Source organism: Crocuta crocuta, unplaced genomic scaffold (assembly GCF_008692635.1).
Source record: "Crocuta crocuta isolate KB4526 unplaced genomic scaffold, BGI_CrCroc_1.0 scaffold427, whole genome shotgun sequence".
Classification (NCBI taxonomy): Eukaryota; Metazoa; Chordata; class Mammalia; order Carnivora; family Hyaenidae; genus Crocuta; species Crocuta crocuta.
Genome location: NW_027533273.1, coordinates 26,196 through 46,307, shown reverse-complemented (window position 1 = coordinate 46,307; position 20,112 = coordinate 26,196). Strand labels below are relative to the sequence as shown.

General features: G+C 36.1%; 1 protein-coding gene across 1 annotated transcript in view; it reads left to right on the top strand.

Moving 5' to 3' along the window:
* LOC144218045 (thrombospondin type-1 domain-containing protein 7B-like) overlaps positions 1 to 20,112 on the top strand; it is a gene marked incomplete at its 3' end in the record, with an annotated part of 209,523 nt that overhangs the window by 181,628 nt on the left and 7,783 nt on the right. Inside the window, exon 3 of the mRNA XM_077747866.1 lies at positions 13,720 to 13,965. Within this exon, the coding sequence (XP_077603992.1) occupies positions 13,720 to 13,965 (246 nt within the window). The remainder of the gene's footprint in view (positions 1 to 13,719; positions 13,966 to 20,112) is intronic.

Here is a 20,112-nt window from a genome sequence, read left to right as displayed (position 1 = left end):
TCAGGAGTCTAGGCTTACCTGACTGATACCCCCAGGCACTCCTGTGTTTTGTTAATTTTAAATGACTCTTTTCTATCTTATTCTACTTTCCCATTTTTCTCTTTCATATCCTACATATTTTTAAGTGAATTATTTCTATTTGTCAGCACATATAATATTTACATATTATTCTTCTACACACCCTCAGTATCATCTTAATTTTACAGTTATATATATGAAATGCTTGAATTCAGTCATTTAGCCAAAGCTTTTCAAATGGTCTTTGGTGGGATACAGCTCAATGTCCAGGGGACTGCTATGGCAAATCATAGTATATAAAGTGTTTTCTGAATTTGGAGTTTAGAAAGAACAGCTTAGCAGGATATAATATTCTTAGCTCACATTTTCTCTTTATATTTCTTGAAAATTGCTACTTCTCTACAGCCTTCATTGGTACATTGTTTCTGAAAAGTGTGTGACTAATTTATTTTTTTGGCGTTTGTTAATTATCTTTTTGCCCAATTACTTTTCTTTATCTTTAAAACCTAATAATTTTTCTAGTATGTATCTTAGAGTTGATTGTTCTGAGTCAGATTTCTTGTTGCATCCTTTCAAAGTATAGATTCAGGTCTTCTTTTAATTTTAAAATAAATTTTGTATTTATTTTTAAACAGTGATTTATTCTAGTGTATTTCCCTCCCAGGAACATCTAATATATTGGCCTTTCTTGCCTATTTTCCACTTAAAAAATTTTATTGTTTATTTTTCTTGAGAGAAAGAGAGACAGACTATAAACAGGGCAGAGGCAGAGAGAGAGGGAAACACAGAATCCAAAGCAGAGTCTAGGCTCCAAGCTGTCAGCACAGAGCCTGACACGGGGCTCAAACTCATGAACCATGAAATCATGCCTTGAGCCAAAGTCAGACAGTTAACCAACTGAGTCACCCAGGGTCCCCATCCATTTCCCATTATTTTTTTTTTTTTTTTAACTTTTTTGTTTTTCTTTTTTTTTTATTTTTTTTTATTTCTAGGCGAGAGAGAGACAGCGTGAGCAGGGGAGGGTCAGAGAGAGAGGGAGTCACAGACTGAAACAGGCTCCAGGCTCTGAGCTGGCAGTCAGCACAGAGCCCGACGTGGGGCTCGAACCCACGAACCGCGAGATCATGACCCAAGTGAAAGTCGGACGCTTAACCGACTAAGCCACCCAGGCGCCCCTCCATTTCCCATTATTGATTTCACTTTCTCTCAATCACTTGACTTCTATATCTCATCTTATTTTCTTTGTTTTTTATTTGTTTTGTTTTGTTTTCCGTAGTATTTTTTCAGTGGCCTTTATTTTGTGTTCATTTGAATCTGTTCTTTCTTGGTTATTTGTTTTTGAAGTGATCTTCTCATCTGTTTTCTTTTTCTTTTCCTGAATTCAATTAAGTCTTATTTTATTTTATTTCTTATTGGTTTTCATTATCCATTCCAGTCTTAGATTTTATATTTCTGATTCAAGGTAGGTTTCTAAAATAACTCCACGTGTTTATTTGAGGATATTTCCTGTGGTTTTGTGTGCTATATTACAATACTTTTAGCTTCATTTCTTTCATCTCTAAGACCTACCAGCCATTTTCTCTCTGTATGATTATCCCCCCGGAAAGCTTCTCCAAGACTTCCACGTCCAGGGCCCTTGTCTGTGTCTGCATTGCAGGCTAAAACATTCTGATCCATTTTCCGTATTTTTAAGTTATTAGTGAACTTTCTTTTTATCGGAATGATTTGTCTGTGCTTTGATTTCTCTGTGCTTCATCCGAGCCTTTTACTCCCCTGTAGTCTTTTGCATAGAATGTCTTGGGATGTCTGTCTTTTATGTTCCCCAACTAGTAGGTTGCATCTGTAGGTGGTCAGTGAGTAATCTCTTAGAACTTTTCTACTTATACATAATTTGAAGGTGTGTGTGTGTGTGTACATGTTCTCTGCCTTTAGCAATGGTGAACATAAGGGTCATGTGTGGTTTTATTTGCTCTTCTTTTTGATAATTTTTTGGTGCAGTGGTGGTGGGAAAAATTCATGGTTAGGCAACTGCCTTTGTTCTGTAAACCTGGAAGTCATGATAGGCTTTTTATTTTTTGTTTTCAATATACTGTCAGATCTTATAAATTTGAGCTGGTAATCAGAAAAAACTCTCACATGGATTGCCTTTAAACATAATTTTGGCATAAAAGACAGGGATTTAATTTTAATCTTTACCATATGTACTTTCATGTGTGTCCATTAGAATGATTTTTTAGAACATCAGTTTACTTCTCTAAAAAGACGATAGTGGCTAAGACCTTCAGGTCATTGCTGATATGGGTTTTATCTTTAACTGCTTACACACACATCCACAAATATATACTTACTTATCATTCTTAGTATCCTAAGAAATCTGGAGAAAAAAGAATTCATGTTATTCTGGAATTTGCAAATCAATGTTAAATAATGTTTTCTAGTAACAGGAAATGATCACAATACTAAAAACATTCCATTTTGATGTAATATCACTCTCACGGACATTCCTTCTAAAAGTTTCATATTTCAGCATATCTCTGTGCTTATCTTTGTATTTATAGCACAATATCTCCATCTCACCCAAGCAACTGAACAGCTTATTTGTTTGTTTGTTTTTTATTATTTTATAATGTTTATTTGTTTGTTTTGAGAGAGAGTGAGAGTGCGAGCAGGGAAGGGGCAGAGAGAGAGGAAGACAGAGAATTCCTAGTAGGCTCCATGCTGTCAGCACAGAGCCCAATGCGGGGCTTGATCCCACCAGCACCTGAGCTGAAATTACGAGTTAGAAACTTAACCAACTGAGCCACCCAGCCACCCCTGAACATCATATTTAAAATATAATTTTATTGGGCTCCTGTGTGGCTCAGTCAGTCAAGCATCTGGCTTAGGCTCAAATCATGATCTCACAGTTTATGGGTTCGAGCCCCACATCAGGCTCTGTGCTGACAGATCAGGGTCTGGAGCTTGCTTCAGATACTGTGTCTCCCACTCTCTCTTTGCCCCTCCCCACTTGTGTTCTGTCTCTCTATCTTGAAAATAAATAAACATTAAAAAATAAAATAAAATTTCACATTGCTATTTTAGAATTAGTGCATGATGTTAGTTTTATTACCTATTGAAGAGTTGAAAATCATGTAAGTAAAAATAAGAAATTAGGAGGAAATTTTTTGGGTCAGAAGGCAATGGGATGATATATTCAAAATATTGAAAGAAAAAAGATGTCAACTAAGAACCCTATGTTTGGTGAGGCTCTTCTTCAGAAATGAAGGAAGGATAACAACTTTCTCACAAACAAAAGCTGAGGGAGTTTATTACAACCAACCTGCCTTAGAAGAATTGCTAGCAGGAATTCTTTGAGTGGAAGTAAACAACACTAATGAACATCATGAAAACATAAAAAGATATATAAAAAGCAAAAAAGAAAATACTATAAAACTCCCTGGTAATGGTAAATATATAGTCATAGTTAGATTTTGTAATATGATAGCAGTGGTGTATAGCACACTTTACAACTCTGGTTTGAAATTTAAAGAAAGAATATAGTAAAAACAATGACTACAATAATCTCTTATTAGTTACTCAATTTAAAAAACATGTAAATTATAACAGCAAAAAGCTAAAATGTAAGGGGGGGAAGTGAGTGCAAAGTTTATGAGTTCTATTGATTTTTATCAGTTTAAAAGAAGAGGATGCTATAAATTTAAGATATTTTGTGTAAGTCTCCTGGCAACTACAAGGGAAAATCCTGTAGTAATTATGCAAAAGAACTTGATGAAGATAAAGAATACTGGCCAAAAGATATCAAAACACGCACAAAAGACAATAGAATAAGAAATAAGGAACATTCCATCTACAAAACAAATGAAAACCACTAACAACATAAGAACAGTAAGTCCTTAGTTAACAATAGCTACTTTAAATTTAAGACGTATAAAAGGGCAGAATGGATAAAAAAAAAAAAACCCCACAAGATCTAACAAAACACTGCTAAGAAGAGCCTCACATTAGCCCTAATAAATAGAGTAAGAATGAAGGGATAGAAAAAAAGTATTTCAAGAAAATGGCAGTAAAAAAAAAAAGCTGGGGTACCTATACTTATATCAGACAAAAAAAAAAACTTAAACTAAGTATGGTAAAAAGAGACAAAGAAGGTCATTATATAGTGATAATAGATGCAGAAAAAGCATTTGACAAAATCCAATATCCATTTCTGATAAAAAACTCTTAACAAATTAGGTATATAAGGAACATATCTAACATAGTAAAGGCATTATATGAAAAGCCCACAGCTAACTTCAAACTCGATAGTGAAAAGTTGAACGTTTTTTTTTTCTTCTCTAATATTAGGAACATGATAAGGGTGTCCACTCTCATCAGCTCTATTCAAGATAGTACTAGAAGTCCTAGCTAGAGCAATCAGATAAGAAAAAATAAAGGTATCAGAATTAAAAAAGGAAGAAGTAAAATTGTCTCTATTTGCAGATGACATCTTTGTGTATAGAAAATCCTAAATATTCTAACAAACAAACAAAAAAAAGAAAACCTGTTAGATTTAATTGATGAATGCACTAAAGTTGCAGGATATAAAATGAATATTCAAAAATTAGTAGCATTTCTATACATTAACAACAAAATTTTTGAAATATTGTTAAAATGTCAGTAATGCCAAAAGTCATTTATATATTATGTTATCCCTATGCTGATTCCCATGGCATTTTTTACAGAAATAGAAAACACTCTTAAAGTTTATATGGATCAAAAAAGTCCCCAGAGAGCCAAATAAATCATAAGAAGAAAACGCAGGAGACATGACACCTTTTTTTTATTTCCATATGTACTATAAATCTTTAGTTATCAGGGGCACCTGGATAACTGAATTGGTTAAGCATCGACCTCGGGTCAGGTCATGATCTCATGGTTCATGAGTTTGAGCCCCCCATGGAGCCCTGTGTCCATGCTGTGAAGACTGCTTGGAATTCTTTCTTTTTTACTCTCTCTGCCCCTCCACCTTCTCTCTCTCTCTCTCTCTCTCTCTCTCTCTCTCTCTCACTTGCTCTCTCTCTCCCTCTCAAAATAAGTAAACCTTAAAAAAGCTATAGTCATAAAAATAGTATGGCACTGGCATAAAAACAGATAAATAGACCAATGGAACAGAACTAAGAGCCTAAAATTAACCCAAACATATATGGTCAAGTAATATTTGACAGTGGAGCTAGAATACTTGATGGAGAAAAGAAAGTTTCTTCAATAAGTGGTTCTGGGATAATTGGGTATCCATATTGTAACAGAATGAAACTCACCCATATTTTATACCACTTGCAAAAATTACCTTGAAATAGATTAAAGAGTTAAATATAAGATCTGAAACCATTAAAATCCTGGAAGTGATCTAGAGAATAACACTCCTTGTCATGGATCTTGGTAATGATGTTTTTGGGTGTAACACCTTAACCACAAGAAACAAAATAAAATGTAGAGTGGTGCTATAGAAAACTAAAAAGCTTCTTTTCTGCACAGTAAAAGAAACTATCCACAAAATGAAAAGACAACCTACAGAATGGGAAAAAAGTATCTGCAAACTATATATCTGATAAGGAGTTAATATCTAATATATTTAAAGAATTCATACAAGTGAATACATATATACATACATATGTATATACTCCAATTTAAAAATTGGCAAAGGAACTGAATAAACGTTTCTTCAAAGAAGATACTTAGATGGCCAACAGGTGTATATAAAGATGCTCAACGTCATTAGTCATTAGGGAAATGCAAATTAAACCATGATAAGATATTACTTCATGTATGTTAGAATGACCATCATCAAAAAGACAAGAGATAAATGCTGATGTGGATGTGGGGAAAGAGAGCCCTTGTGCACTGTTGGTAGGATTGTAACATGGACAGCAGTATGGAGGATCCTCGAAAATAAAAGTAGAACTACAGTATGTTCTATCAATTCCATTTCTGAGGATATATCCAAAGGAAATGAAAACACTAACTTTATTTTTTTAATGTTTTTTTAATTATTTCAGAGAGAGAGGAGATAGCATGAGCAGGGGAGGGTCAGAGAGAGAGGGATATACAGAATCTGAAACAGGCTCCAGGCTCCAAGCTAGCTGTCATCACAGAGCCCGATGCAGGACTCGAACCCAGGAACCGTGAAATCATGACCTGAGCCAAAGTCAGACGCTTAACCCACTGAGCCACCCAGGTGCCGTTGAAAACACTAACTTTAAAAAGATAATAGGGGCGCCTGGGTGGCTTAGTCGGTTAAGCGTCCGACTTTCGCTTAGGTCATGATCTTGCGGTTCGTGGGTACGGGCCCCGCGTTGGGCTCTGTGCTGACTGCCAGCTCAGAGCCTGGAGCCTATTTCAATCTGTGACTCCCTCTCTCTCTGACCCTAGAAATAAATAAAACATTAAAATTTTTTTAAAAAAAGATATCACCCCCACATTCATAAGAGCATATTTACAATAACCGTTCATTGATGCAACCTAAGCATTCATCGATGGATGCATGGATAATGAAAATGTGGATTGTGGGGTGTGTTGTGTGTGTTTGTATCTGTGTGTACATATACACTTAGTAATTTTAAACTCTTGCATTTCCAAAATTGTCGTCCAGACAACATTTTAAAAACTCTGCTTACTTGAGTGTCTTTACCTGCTGAATCTTACATTGTCATAGGAGGTCTGCATTTTTAGTCCACTTTCTAAAATATCCAGAGATTTCACAGAAGACTTGCTGTGTGCCTGTTTCTCCTTCTTCAGGCTGTATCATTCTTATTCTCTTTTCAGATATCCCAATTAGTTTGACCGGTGACAGAAAAATTCTACTAGTTTGGAGTCAAAATCCTTAAAATAAATAGCATGTATTCTATCTGATTTCCCAAATGTATTCTTTTTTAAGCCAATCTCAGTTCTGGTTCGTTTCTCTTCATTTCTGCATTCACATTTTATTCCCCGATGTTATTTTCATGACGTGATCTTGCGATCATTCTCTAAGTTAGAATCTGTTAGCTGGAAGCCACTGTTATTTTGTTCGTTGTCTGTGACTGGGTGAGCTGCTACCAGATGGATAGCAGTGCTTTTGCTAAATCATTAGAATAACTGCTTTCACATGGCCCAAATTAGTTACAGTTTCACTTCTATAAAAACTTTTTAACTACATAGCATATTTTGGAAGTATTAAATTCTATAAACAAATTATGTAATTTAGAATAAGATTAATGGAAATGAACATACTTCCAATAATTGATACTTTACTCATACATTTTAAATTGTTTCTAACCAGTAATTTTTCCATGTGTTGGTTAGATTTAGCTCTTCGGGAATTTGTTAATTTATAGATCGAATACTTATGTGGCTTTAACAAAGCTCTGTGTCAACTAACTTTTCAGGCTTCTTATTAAATATTGTGAGATGAACATAATAATTTATTATTGCTATATTCTAGAACCACACTTAACTAACAGTAAAGGAATAAAAAAGCATAAACTCTCAAGGACAAATATAATAGGAAAGAACAGCTAAATAGAAATGTCAACAAATGTTGGGATCTGGGAAGCAGACAGATGAGTGGTTTTTACCTAGCAGAGGGGAAGAAAAACTGAAAGCTGGCTTGCAATTCGAAGATCTGCAGGAAGCAAGTCAGTTTACATAGCACAGATGGAGGAGACACACAGCTATGTGTTTATCACATTTTTGCCTCTTCCGTGGCACAGAGAAAGATATTTCACTGTCTTCTTTGCAGTTACATTGGAGCCATTTGACTGATTTGGCCAATGAAATGTAGACAGAAGTAATGTAAGCCATTTCTAGGCTAAAGTTATAAATTACTCTGGGCCATCCTCCTCCTCTACCTTTTCTTCCTGAAGCTGAACGTGGAAGCTGTGTATTCTAGATAGTGAATATATAGGATGGGCACAAACTAGACCCCCTAAGTCTTCTGTAGAGTGCCTTCTAGGAGTGTTTGCACTGAACTGTATGCAAAAGGAAAAATGAACAGTTACTTTCTGATTTCAGAGTTTGTTACCACAGTATAGCCTATTCAATTCTAATATAATAAGATTGTTTGTGTATTTATTTATCTTTAATGCTTATTCATTTTTGAGAGACAGAGACAGACAGAGCATGAGCGGGAGAGGGGCAGAGAGCAGAGAGAGAGAAAGGGAGAGACAGAATCTGAAGCAGGCTCCGGGCTCTGAGCTGTCAGCACAGAGCCCCATGGAGGGCTCGAACTCATGGACTCTGAGAACATGACCTGAGCTGAAGTCAGACACTTACTGAGCCACCCAGGTGCCCCACTAATACAAGAGTCTTGAGAGGCCTAACAATTATAGGCACTAAGTAACTGACGATAAATATGTTCAATAGGCCTAAAAGTTACTCCTTTACCTATAGAATGTAGTCTAAATGTGAAATGTCGTTCTGTGAACATGCAGATTGAATGAAGATCTATACAGTGTTTGTGAGAGTGCCCTGACAGCTCCCTTCCTCCAGTCAGCTTTCATGGTGCTAACAGCCAGGTCTATACAATGAAGCAAGAGATAGGGGAATTCCCCTCTTGGGAAAAAGGTGAGTATTAGTCAATGTACCCTGTAGGACAAACAATGTGGATGGTCACTTCACAGGATATGATGTCTGAATAGTCATTAAAGATGTGAGAATATAAAGCTCAATGATAAGCTCAAAAACCAAATGTAATTTTCCAACATTTTGAAAAAAATATGTCTGATAATACCTCTTTAAGCATGTAAGAAAGGAGACATCTCACAATACCTAGTATATTTGATTATATTAATATTTATGGCCTAACTCAAGGCAAAAATGCTGAAGAAATTATATTACACATGTGTAGTAAATGTACACATTTATATCAGAGAGGTATAGAAGAGATTCAAATCATTACCCTTGGGAATTGCAAGAAATTAACCACAACCAAAAGGTGCAGTAATAGGAAAATGAATAAATTAATTGCTATGTATTCATACAGATAATAAAAATAAATAAACATTATCTGTATTTATCAACATAGATAGATTGAGAAGTCATAATATTAAGTGAGGAAGATAATTTCCAGAATGATATGTTTAGTAAAATAATATTTAAGTAAAACATTTAAAGACATGCAAGACAATGAATGCTATATGATAGTTATGTGCATAGACATGTTTATTTAAAGTATAAAAACATTGTAGAGAATACTAAAAATCAATTTCAGGTCAGTGGCTGTGTCTGAAGAAAGTTGGAAATGGCATTACAAGAGATTTTACCTGAATTTGTAATTTTTAATTTATTTAACAAAATTTGACATACATGTTAATTTCTGCTAGTAAAGTCTTGGAGTATGCATTATATAACTCTACTTTTCTGAATGTTTGAGATATTTAGTATTAACTATTGAAGTTTTGATGAGGGGAGAATACTTTTCTCTTGATTTTTATCTCATAAGAGTTTCTGTCCTTCTTTTCTAAATAAAGAGATATCTTTACATTTCCAGAACAAGTAAGAATTACTAGAGTAATTTTTAGTTTCAATGATTTCCTTTACAGTGAATACTTGTGAAATAATTTAGAAATGATGTGTTCTATAAATGTCAAGGAGGTATAATTACCATAGCATCTCTTTTTTTAAATAGACAAATCCATAGTGTATGTCTGTTTTTATTAAAAATACCACCTTCTATGAAAGGTTTGATTCCCATTTTATGTGTAGACAATAATATTTGTTATGGGCTTTAGTTTATAAGGTGATTTTACTCATACTAAAGGTTATTATGACTATGACAAGGGGGTGACTAAATCACATTTTATTACTTTTTCCTGCAGATAGTGAAACTAAGTAGCCGAGAGACTAAGGCCATGCTAACATATTGTAATGCAAAATTCAGGTCTCAGATATTTCTTATTCACCACTTAGTGCTTGTCTGCGTATTCCGATAAAATGAAATTTCACTGATCAAAGTAGACCAGGGCTCTATGTGCCATCTTTTATGACTATTTTTAACCAAGAAGGTAGGTTTGTGAAAATAACATTAAAAATATGTAAATTTGGGCACTTGGGTGGCTCAGATGGTTAAGCATCCAAGTCTTGGTTTCAGCCCAGGTCATGATCTCATGGTTCATGAATTTGAGCCCCACACTGGACTCTGTGCTGACGGTACAGAGCCTGGTTGGATGTTCTGTCTCCTTGTCTCTCTGACCCTTCCCTGCCCATGCTCTCAAAAATAAATATCAAAAATAAAAATAAGTAAATAAATATGTAATCAGTGGAACATATGCTCTTCCTAGTTCCAAAAATTAGGATTCCTTTTCAAAAATGCAAAATTTCCCAATTATTCCCCAAAACTTCTTGCAAGTCTTATTATCCATTCTACTGGTCCAGTAGGAAAAGTCATTTTGGGGCAAATGAGCAATAGAGAGTGAAAGCTGGTAAATGGGAAGAACCAAATCATCACTTCAGCTGTAGACAGAGAACCTCATTGTGTGGTTCGAAGTCATCTTGGAAGTTGAGACTGTGTTTCTGAAAACACACAAATTGAAAAACATCATCAAATTTTTGTGTTAGTGTGCTAAGGCTGTCTTAACAAAGTATTGCTGACTGGGTGACTGAAACAACAGAAATTAATTTTCTCCATGTTCTGTAGTGTGGATTGTTCAAGAACGGTTGTCAATGAGGTTGGTTTCTTCTGAGCTCTTTCTCTTTTGCTTTTAGACAGTTGTCTTCTCTCTGTGTCTTCACGTAGTCTTCCTTCTCTGTGCCTGCTTCCTAATCTCTTCTTATAAGGAGACCATTCATACTGGATTCGGTCCAACCCTAGAGACCTCATTTTAATTTAATTGCCTTTCTAAAGACTTCAAATTCAGACACATTCTGAGGTACTAAGGGCTAGTACTTCATTATATGAATTTGGAAGCCAATAACAATTTCTGAAAAGTGAAAACCTAGAAACTTCTTGATCAATAGGTTTCTGTTGTATTATTCACCAAAAGAGATAGTCTTCTCCCCTTATCTCCACAATGCACAGAGATAGTACATTCTGACACAAGTGGAGCATTTTCAAGAGAGACTCTTCCTAGTGTGTCTTAACCCCAAGCTCCCAAAATGTAACATTGGAGTGAGCAATGGTAATAATGTATACATTGTCTTTTTTTCATTGAAAGGAATATGATCTGAATAAATTTGAATATACACACATACACACACACAATGCTTATCTTATGTCATTTTGACTTCTGAAAGCCACACTCTCTGTGACCTCATGAAGGAATGAAGGGTATAAATATGCAAATCTCACTATAATTTGCTTAAATTTGACCATGTTTTATTCTCCCCTGCACATCACCTTCTATAATCCATTTCCCTGTTGGTGATTTCCTTATCAGCTTTATGTTCTCAAGTCAGAAACATGCAGAACAACCATTACCTAATCCTAAATACAGTTCATTATTCCACCAGGTTTCACCGGTTCACTTTGGGTAGTCAGTATTTGAACATATATTGGCTTACATTCCTGTCAAAATTATCCTTTTCTTCCCAATGTAATGGATGGTTTTGACAGCATAAGGAAAAGGCTAACAACAAAAACGGTGGAAAAAAAATAAGAACACTAATTAATATGTGAAATATTATTTTACTAGAGGGGTCTAACTGATTTTTCTCACTTAAAATTATTTAATGCTCAATTAAATCCAAATTTATTAGCTTGATGATATGAAGCCTTTCCAGGCATACTTTTGAAGAATTCGCATACCTAATATTATCCACTTTCCTCTTTGAACTTTATGCTTTAAATTGACAAATTATGACAGTTGACAAATTGGCTTTTACTTTCCCCTTTGATGTGCTTATAAATGTTGCACCACCTGTTCTCTGGGACTCGACATCAGGTTAGGGTGGGGATGAGGGGCTTGATTTGTAGCATCTGTTGATTTCTGCCATGTAAATACTCCTACCATGGCCAATTTTAACCAATCTGCATGAAATCAACTGGTTTGCCAAATTCCTGCAAAGTTATTATTTAGTTCTTGGGAAACAGTACATCCAGCACTGGCATACCACTGGTTTCCATTATCACAAGGCTTTATATGCTATTTTGGTGACCTAAAATAGTCTCCTTTTTGTGCCTGAGAAGCTCCCATCAGTCTTTTTTCTTTTCTTTTTCTTTTTTTTTTTTTGAGAGAGAGAGAAAGAGAGTGAGAGAGAGAGAGCACTGATGGGGCAGAGAAAGAGGGAGAGACAGAGAATTACAAGCCGGCTCTACGCCATCAGAGTGGAGCCTGATGTGGGGCTCAAACTCATGAACCGTCATATCATGGCCTGAGCAGAAATTGAGAGTCAGACAGTTGACTGACCTAGCCATCCATCAGTCTTTAAAAGAAATACAGCTCATATGTCCTTCTCTCTTCAAAACCCCTACCCCCTCCCATTTGCGAGGCCTTTCCAGGTGGTCCATCACTGCCTCATCAATTTTTCTCCTCATCATTTTAAATGATTTTATGTTGAATTTACACATTATCATTGTATCCTATCTTTTTTTTATATATTTATCTATTTCCCAATTAGATTGTTAGTGTTTGACAGCACCTGAATTTTGCAAATGAGGAAATTGATGCTCAGAGCCTAACAGTGTGGGGAAACATGATAGCACATTTGTTTGTTTTTTCATAGCTCAGTATGAAAAGAAAGGATAGATCAGTAGTATACAGTTCACTGTTACTTTTATTTGACCTTAGACAAATTATTTCCTGAGCCTAAATTTTCTACAAATGGTGATAGTAATACATAAACTCATGGGATTGTTGCAAAAAAGTGCCTGTGAGGTACAGCACAGTGTGTGTGACACCTGGGAACCAGTCAGTAAATGACAGCTGTACGTTATAGTGCAGTTGAAAACACACTAAAAAAACCCTCCATCTTTTTTTTAAATTTTATTTAATATTTTATTTTATTTTTTTAAATTTAAATTTAAATTTGAACTGGTTAACAAACAGTACGACCTTGGTTTTAAGAGTAGAATTCATCACTTACAACATCCAGTGTTCATCACAATAAGTGTCCTCCTTAAGGCACATTACCCATCTAGCCCATCAACCCCATACCCTACCTGTTTCTCTATCGGTAAGAGTCTCTTGTGGTTTGGTTCCCTCTCTTCTCTCTCCCGCCCTCCCACATGTTCATCTGTTTTGTTTCTTTAATTCCACATATGACTAAAATCATATAGTATTTGTCTTTTTTGATTGACTGATTTTGCTTAGCATAATACACTTTGGCTCCATCCATATCATTGCAAATGACAAGATTTCATTCTTTTGGATGGCTGGGTAATATCCCATTCTATATGTATACCACATCTTTATCCATTCATCAGTCAAATCTGCCCATAGTTTGGTTATTGCTGGTTATGTCATTATTTCTGATAATGCTTTGCACAGGGTACACGTGTGTACGTGTGTGTCTTGCTAGAGTGAAATAACTTCACAGTTGCAGATAGAAGAGAGCATACATTCTTAAGATGTATGTCCTTCGTTATTTTATATAATGCCTCTAACATTTTTTAAAATCCTTTGAAATCTCGTATCAAATTTCAGGTTTGTTTGTTTGTTTGTTTGTTTGTTTTCCCATAACAGGCACTTCATAATGTTGGTTGCATGTTTAATCTATGCCCTACTGAATTTTTTTCTTCTCTTCTTTCAGCCTTTGCATGCAAGACTCCTTCCCTTTGACAGTCCAGTCCTGCATCATGCCAAAAGACTGTGAAACCACTGAGTGGTCTTCCTGGAGCCATTGCTCCAAGACGTGTCGTTCAGGAAGTCTCTCACCAGGATTTAGGAGCAGGAGCCGGAATGTGAGGCACATTGCTATTGGAGGTGGAAAGAAATGTCCTGAACTTCTTGAGAAAGAGGCCTGCATTGTTGAGGAACTTTTGCAGCCATGTCCCAGGTATTGTGCATTCTTTGGCATGAGTATTCGGTGTTCTAGAAAACCTCAGTTTATGTGGTATAGGGATGTTAATGATAATAATAGTAGCTGTGACCCCTAACAGTTGTATCTTTACTCAGTATAGAGATCCATTGTAAGCACTCTAGCACTGTGCGCTAAGAGAATGGGCTGTGTTGATTCTGTGGGTACTAATCCTATTTCTGTGACTTTCCAAATTTGTGAATTTCAGCAAGTAACTTAAGTCTAGTGCCTTAGTTTACTCATATAGCAGTACCGACTTCATCTAGAACCTGGCACATAATAAGGGCTCAATAACCATTGTTTATCATTGCCTGACATGTCATACCTCATTTTTATAACAAGAAGCCACTCATGGTATCTTCATTTTGTAAATGAAGCTGTTGATGCTTAAATATTTTTGAGATTACATAGCTAATGGGCGGTGACACACCAATTCTAATGCAGTTCTGTCCCTTATACATGCCACCCTATGACATTGTCTCTAATACAGAGAATTTTAAGGAAAGCATTGACCTAGATTAACAGCTCTATTTTAATAGTTTTATAATGTTTATATTATGCCTGACTGCAGGTATGACCGTTAGTGGAGGCCTCCAGTATATTTTTCTCTGGGTTGTTGGCTTATGGTAGGCCGAGTTTGATAATGACAGAAGTCATTTGCAGCTGGCTATTCAGAAGTCTTTGGGGGAGAAATTTGTGGTAATTCCTGCTGGACAGCTGCCCTGAGCTCTGTCTGTTAAAAATGTAGCTATTTTAGACAGACCTTTCCTATTGTTTCTTGTAGTTTGTAGGATCTGAGAATCACTTCCCCAGTGAAAAGTAAAATGAGGCAAAAAAAAAAAAATCTTCCTGTAGAAATTAATCAAAAAGTCAAACTCAACAGGCATTATTGATGGACTTAGCTATTTTTTGCACCTGAAATAATGTACATATGGGGTGGGGGCAGAAGTAGAGGAATAAAGGGGCAAATTCCTGTTGTCAGATTCTTAGCCACTCATTTCCTCCACTCCACCATTGAAAGCAGTGTATATTCAAGTCCTCATATATCGATTGTTCATTTTTTACCAAGTTGACCCCTTAGATTCATATTATTCTATACCTCAGAAGCAGAAGAGGTAGATATAATTTACGATCCTTTACAGATTAATTTATTATCTCACAGAATTCTCCCTAGTTGTATGAGCATGTGTCCGGTCTTTACAAACACTGATATTGAGGGGCACCTGGGTGGCTCAGTCAGTTATGTGTCTGACTCTTGATTTTGGCTCAGGTTGTGATCTCATGGAGTCCACATCAGGCTCCATGCTGTGTGTGGAGCCTGCTTAAGATTCTCTTTCTTCTTCTCCCTCTTCCCCTCCCCTGCTCACAGTATTGCACTCTTTCTCTCTCTAAAATTAAAATGAAAACACTGATATTGAGAGGAAGCATCAGACCTGGAAATGACATAAAGCCTGAGATCTTTGTTCCTTTTGATTTTGAATAGAAGTGGATTAAAATTATATTGCCATTTATTAATTGTGTGTTTTTTGGGCAAGCTATACAACTTCTATAAGACATTTCCCTTTTCAATAAAACGTGTCTAATTACACTGCCTGTGTTGAGGGTTGAACACCTACAGACTAGGTATGAAAATGTCAGTCCTAGTGCTCAGTACATAGCAGGCACTACCAAGATGGCAACCCTTATTGTTGCTATTTGGAGTGTGCTCATTTCCTCTGGAAAGAGAATACTTCCTTTCCTTTGAAGGCATACTATAGTANCGGACGCTTAACCGACTAAGCCACCCAGGCGCCCCCATACTATAGTAATTTAAAGAGGCAGGAAATTATTTCTTCCAGGTAATGTGAAATATTTTTCTCTATGGAGGCCTAATTCAGAATAGTTTTCAATGTTAGACTTCCAGGAATGGAATCTGGGTTTAATGATTAAATTGACATTGATTCCCCTTTCCTTCGTTCCTTACATGAAATGGCTAGTGACCTCTTCCATGTCCATTTTTCCTTCTCTTTTCTTTATCAAAAGTGATTACAATTCTCTTAGAAGTCAGAACAATTTCTGATGATCATGAGAAAGTTGAGTTGCATCCATATTTATTAAATAGTGACTACTTTTTATTGAGTACCAACTGTTCACCAATAACTATATCAGAAATCTAACGAAGATTATTTAGAAGAACATAAAATTTCTCATTGAAATAGGATTGTTTTTAGAGTAAAAGGGATGCAAACTGGTGTTGTTCATATTCCAACTGAAGTCTGTTTAGCTTCAAAGTCAGTATTCTTTCCATTACTTTCATGATAATGATAGTGAAGACACATACACAGATAAAGGTATATATATATGCATATTCATGTGTTTATATATATCATTTTTTTTCGAACAAAATAGTGTGGAATGGTAATAACTCAAGATGTATCCAAGATGAATTTCTTTATTGATCTTCATTTTATTGAACCTTAACATCTAAAAATAGGCCTGACAAATTTCATAGGCAATGGACCTGGCCCTCTAGTTCTGCTCTTTGGAAACATTACTGAGTTTGACATCTTTTAAAAACCTTCTCAAATAATGAATCTGTAGGAAATAGGAATCTTAGAAAACTCACTGAATACCAATCAGTGTTTCCTAGGGAGAATGGCATGTTAGCAACTGATTCCAGGAGAATGCATAAATAACAACAAAATTAACATTGGCTGACATTCTTATTTGTCTGAAATCTGAGCTGTGGCGTCGACCACAGGAAAGCACAAAGGCTGTGTACTAACTTTTGTTTCTAGTGTGACATGGTGATTAAAATTCATTGTGAACAAGGGAAATGGAAACAAAAATCTATTAGGGAACAAGAATGCCCATTTTTCTTTTCCCAGAATTCATGAGCAAATCATATATATCAAGCAATCTAATTCACCATGTTTCTCCCCAGCAGGAAAATGCACATTTCTGTAACTCTTCATGGTGGTTTTCTAAAGTCTCTCCAGAATTCAGTTTGGCTTTTACCTTCCACCGTCTTTGCTGTAAGAAACATGTTCATCCATTCAGTCAATGTACTTTGACCTCTTGCTGTGTGCCAAGTTTGTGATACCTCAGAGAACAAAATAGTCAAAGTCCTCTCCCTGTCATGGGTCTTAAATTTTAGTGAAGGTATACCAAATAAATATAAAATGAGCTTTATACTGTGTGCATAAGCTATGAAAAAAAATATCAGACATTACATTAGGGTTACTGGGATGCTGTGATGTGGGGCCAGCTCAAGTTACAGAATTAAACAGGGTCATTACAGAAGCCTCATTTGAACAAGGATATGGTGGGGGAACTTGAAGGAAGTGAGGAAATTAGCCTTTTAAGTAATTAGGGAAAGAATACTCCAAGAAGAAAGAAGGGCTAGAGAAGTACTGTAGGTCCTGCATATTAATATCACTCAAAAAGTTCTTTAGTTACATAGCTTTGGGGGTATTCTTCTCACCAACCGGATTCCACTGGTCAGCATTTTTTCTCTAAACACTAGGTGTGCCAATCCCTAAGGCGTGATTCCATGAAAGAAATGGTAAGCAAGAGGAACCCATTCTACAAGTGCTCTCTGAGACCATAATACCTTGGAAGTTCCTTGGGGCAACTAGCTTGAGTAAACTTGAAAGGAGACAGAAGCTAGTCTATGTTATACTAAAAGGAAATTACACAACTATAAATAAGTTAGTGCAGTACAGCCTTAGGTTTGTTTAAAGAGTATGTTTTTAGCCAAGACATGTATAGACTCTGAGAAACCCCTTCCTTCAGCATTACACGGGCTACCTGTAAGTTCGTGTCCATTCCAACATTTAACACTAAGCACTCACACACATTTCATATTATGAAGTGGAGATAGAAGTGAGGGAAATGGGATCAATCTGCTTGTCACTTGTCATCTTTTCTCTTGGTGTGTTTATCTCCTGTCATTGGCTTCAGGACCTTGGGCACTATGCTATTCTCTACCTCAGAACATTGAAAGATATGTGTTTTATAAGCTATCTTGGTCTTGTGTTTCTTCGTATGTCCTGATTAGCATCTGAAGTATTAGATCCTACATCTGAACTAAGAGGATGGTGAAAAACAATCTAAGACTGTAAGTACTAAGTACTAGGGTGGCCCTGTTTACTAGATAGCATAAGGAAAACATTCCATTTATTTATTTGTTTATTTATTTATTTAATTTTTTGAGAGACAGAATGAGAGAAAACAGATGAGGGGCAGAGAGAGAAGGAGGGAATCCCAAGCAAGCTTCATACTGTCAGCACAAAACCTGATGCAGGGCTCAAACCCATGAATCGTGAGATCATGGCCTGAGCTGAAAACAAGTGTGGGAAGCTCAACCGACTAAGCCACCCAGGCAGGTACCCCAGGAAAGTATTTTAAACGCTGAATGTCAGATAACTGAGGCATGACCAGATGCTGGAATAGCTGTGACCCAGATCCCTTGTGTTTATATAGAGAGCCCATTCTGGCTGAAGATACTGTAATACACAAAAATATTGAAAAATGTCAACACCTTTCTTGGAAATGACTCCTCAGATGACCCACTGGAAACTTCCCCCACTTCACCAGGAGATAACAGTTTCCAGGCAAAAATGGCTTTTCTTAAATGATCATTTAGAATTTGAAATTGAATAGAAGACAGCACTATTATAAGGTGACAGTGACCGACATAGATTAAAACTCCTTAGAAAATCTTAAGGCAGAAGCTGCATGGTTGACCCTATTACATATACTGTGATATTACTGCACAGACAAACCCCTTTATAAAACATTATTTCATTGTTTGGGTCTGACACCGAATAGATGGGCTCTCATGATCCATCCCTCCTTGTCTCTGGTATACATGCATTTATCCTTATGATATATCTGTGCAGACTCACACTGAGAAATGTATCTGGATCTCCTGCAGCCTACTTTGATTGTCTGTACAACACCCTTCCCCCACAACCCAGGACCAGCTTGATTCTCCTTAACATCTTTTTAAGGCACTGAACCCAATTTTAGATTTTCCAGATAAAATTCTTTTTCCTTGAGAAAACCCTGGGGATTTGGTGGATCTTTTTAGATGATATTGAAACCAGGGATAGAGCTAAGGAAAAGGATGGTAGGCAAAACTTAGCTTGATCTTTGGCCTCCTTTGCCCATTAGGGTTCTGTAAATGCTAGAACAGGGTTGCTATGTTGTGAAGAGATGTTTGTCCAGCACCTGCTTCAGCCTGTCACAATGTTAATTGCTGGGGAATTCAGGATACTGAAAATGTTCAGTCTTTGTTCACTTAGTTCATGTATGTTAAGAATCCTGTAAAAGATCTTCTTTGACTTACAATGGAGTAACCTCTCAATAAACCCATGGCAAGGTGAAAACATTGTAAGTTGAAAATGCATTTACTATACCTAACCTACCAACCATCATAGCTTAGCCTAGCCTACCTTAAATATGCTTAGAATGCTTACATTAGCTTACAGTTGAGCAAAATCATCTAACACAAAACCTTTTTTGTAATAGTATTGAATATCTCATGCAATCTATTGACTACGGTACTGAAAGTGAAAAACAGAATGGTTGCATGGATACAGAATGATTGTAACTATATCTGTGATTTACCCTTGTGATCACGTGACTGACTGGGAGCTGCAGCTCATTGATCATGCGAGTATCAGACTGCATAGCTCTGGGTGGAAAAAGATCAGAATTCAAAGTATGGCTTCTAGTGAATGTGTCTCACTTTCACATCATCACACAGTCAAAAATTTGTATTTTCAACCATCATAAGTTAGGGACTATCTGTAACATACTCTTTACAAACTAGAGCATCCAGAACATTTAACCATATCCTTTAAGAATGTTTATAATAGTTGGTAATGTTCTTACAAATCATCCCATATGTAGGGATGTTTATTTTCTTTTTTGTTTATTTACTTTTTCCTTCTACCTTAGAACGGGTAGCACCTATAAAAACTCCTGGCTCATAGTACATGCTCAAGAAATGATGAATGAATGAATGAATGAATGCTCAAATGTAGGGTAGTTACAGAACAATATTATGGAGAGGGCACTTTATTCTATAATTTTACTTATTATATAATATGTGTGAAGGGTTCAGAGTGATTTCTTATA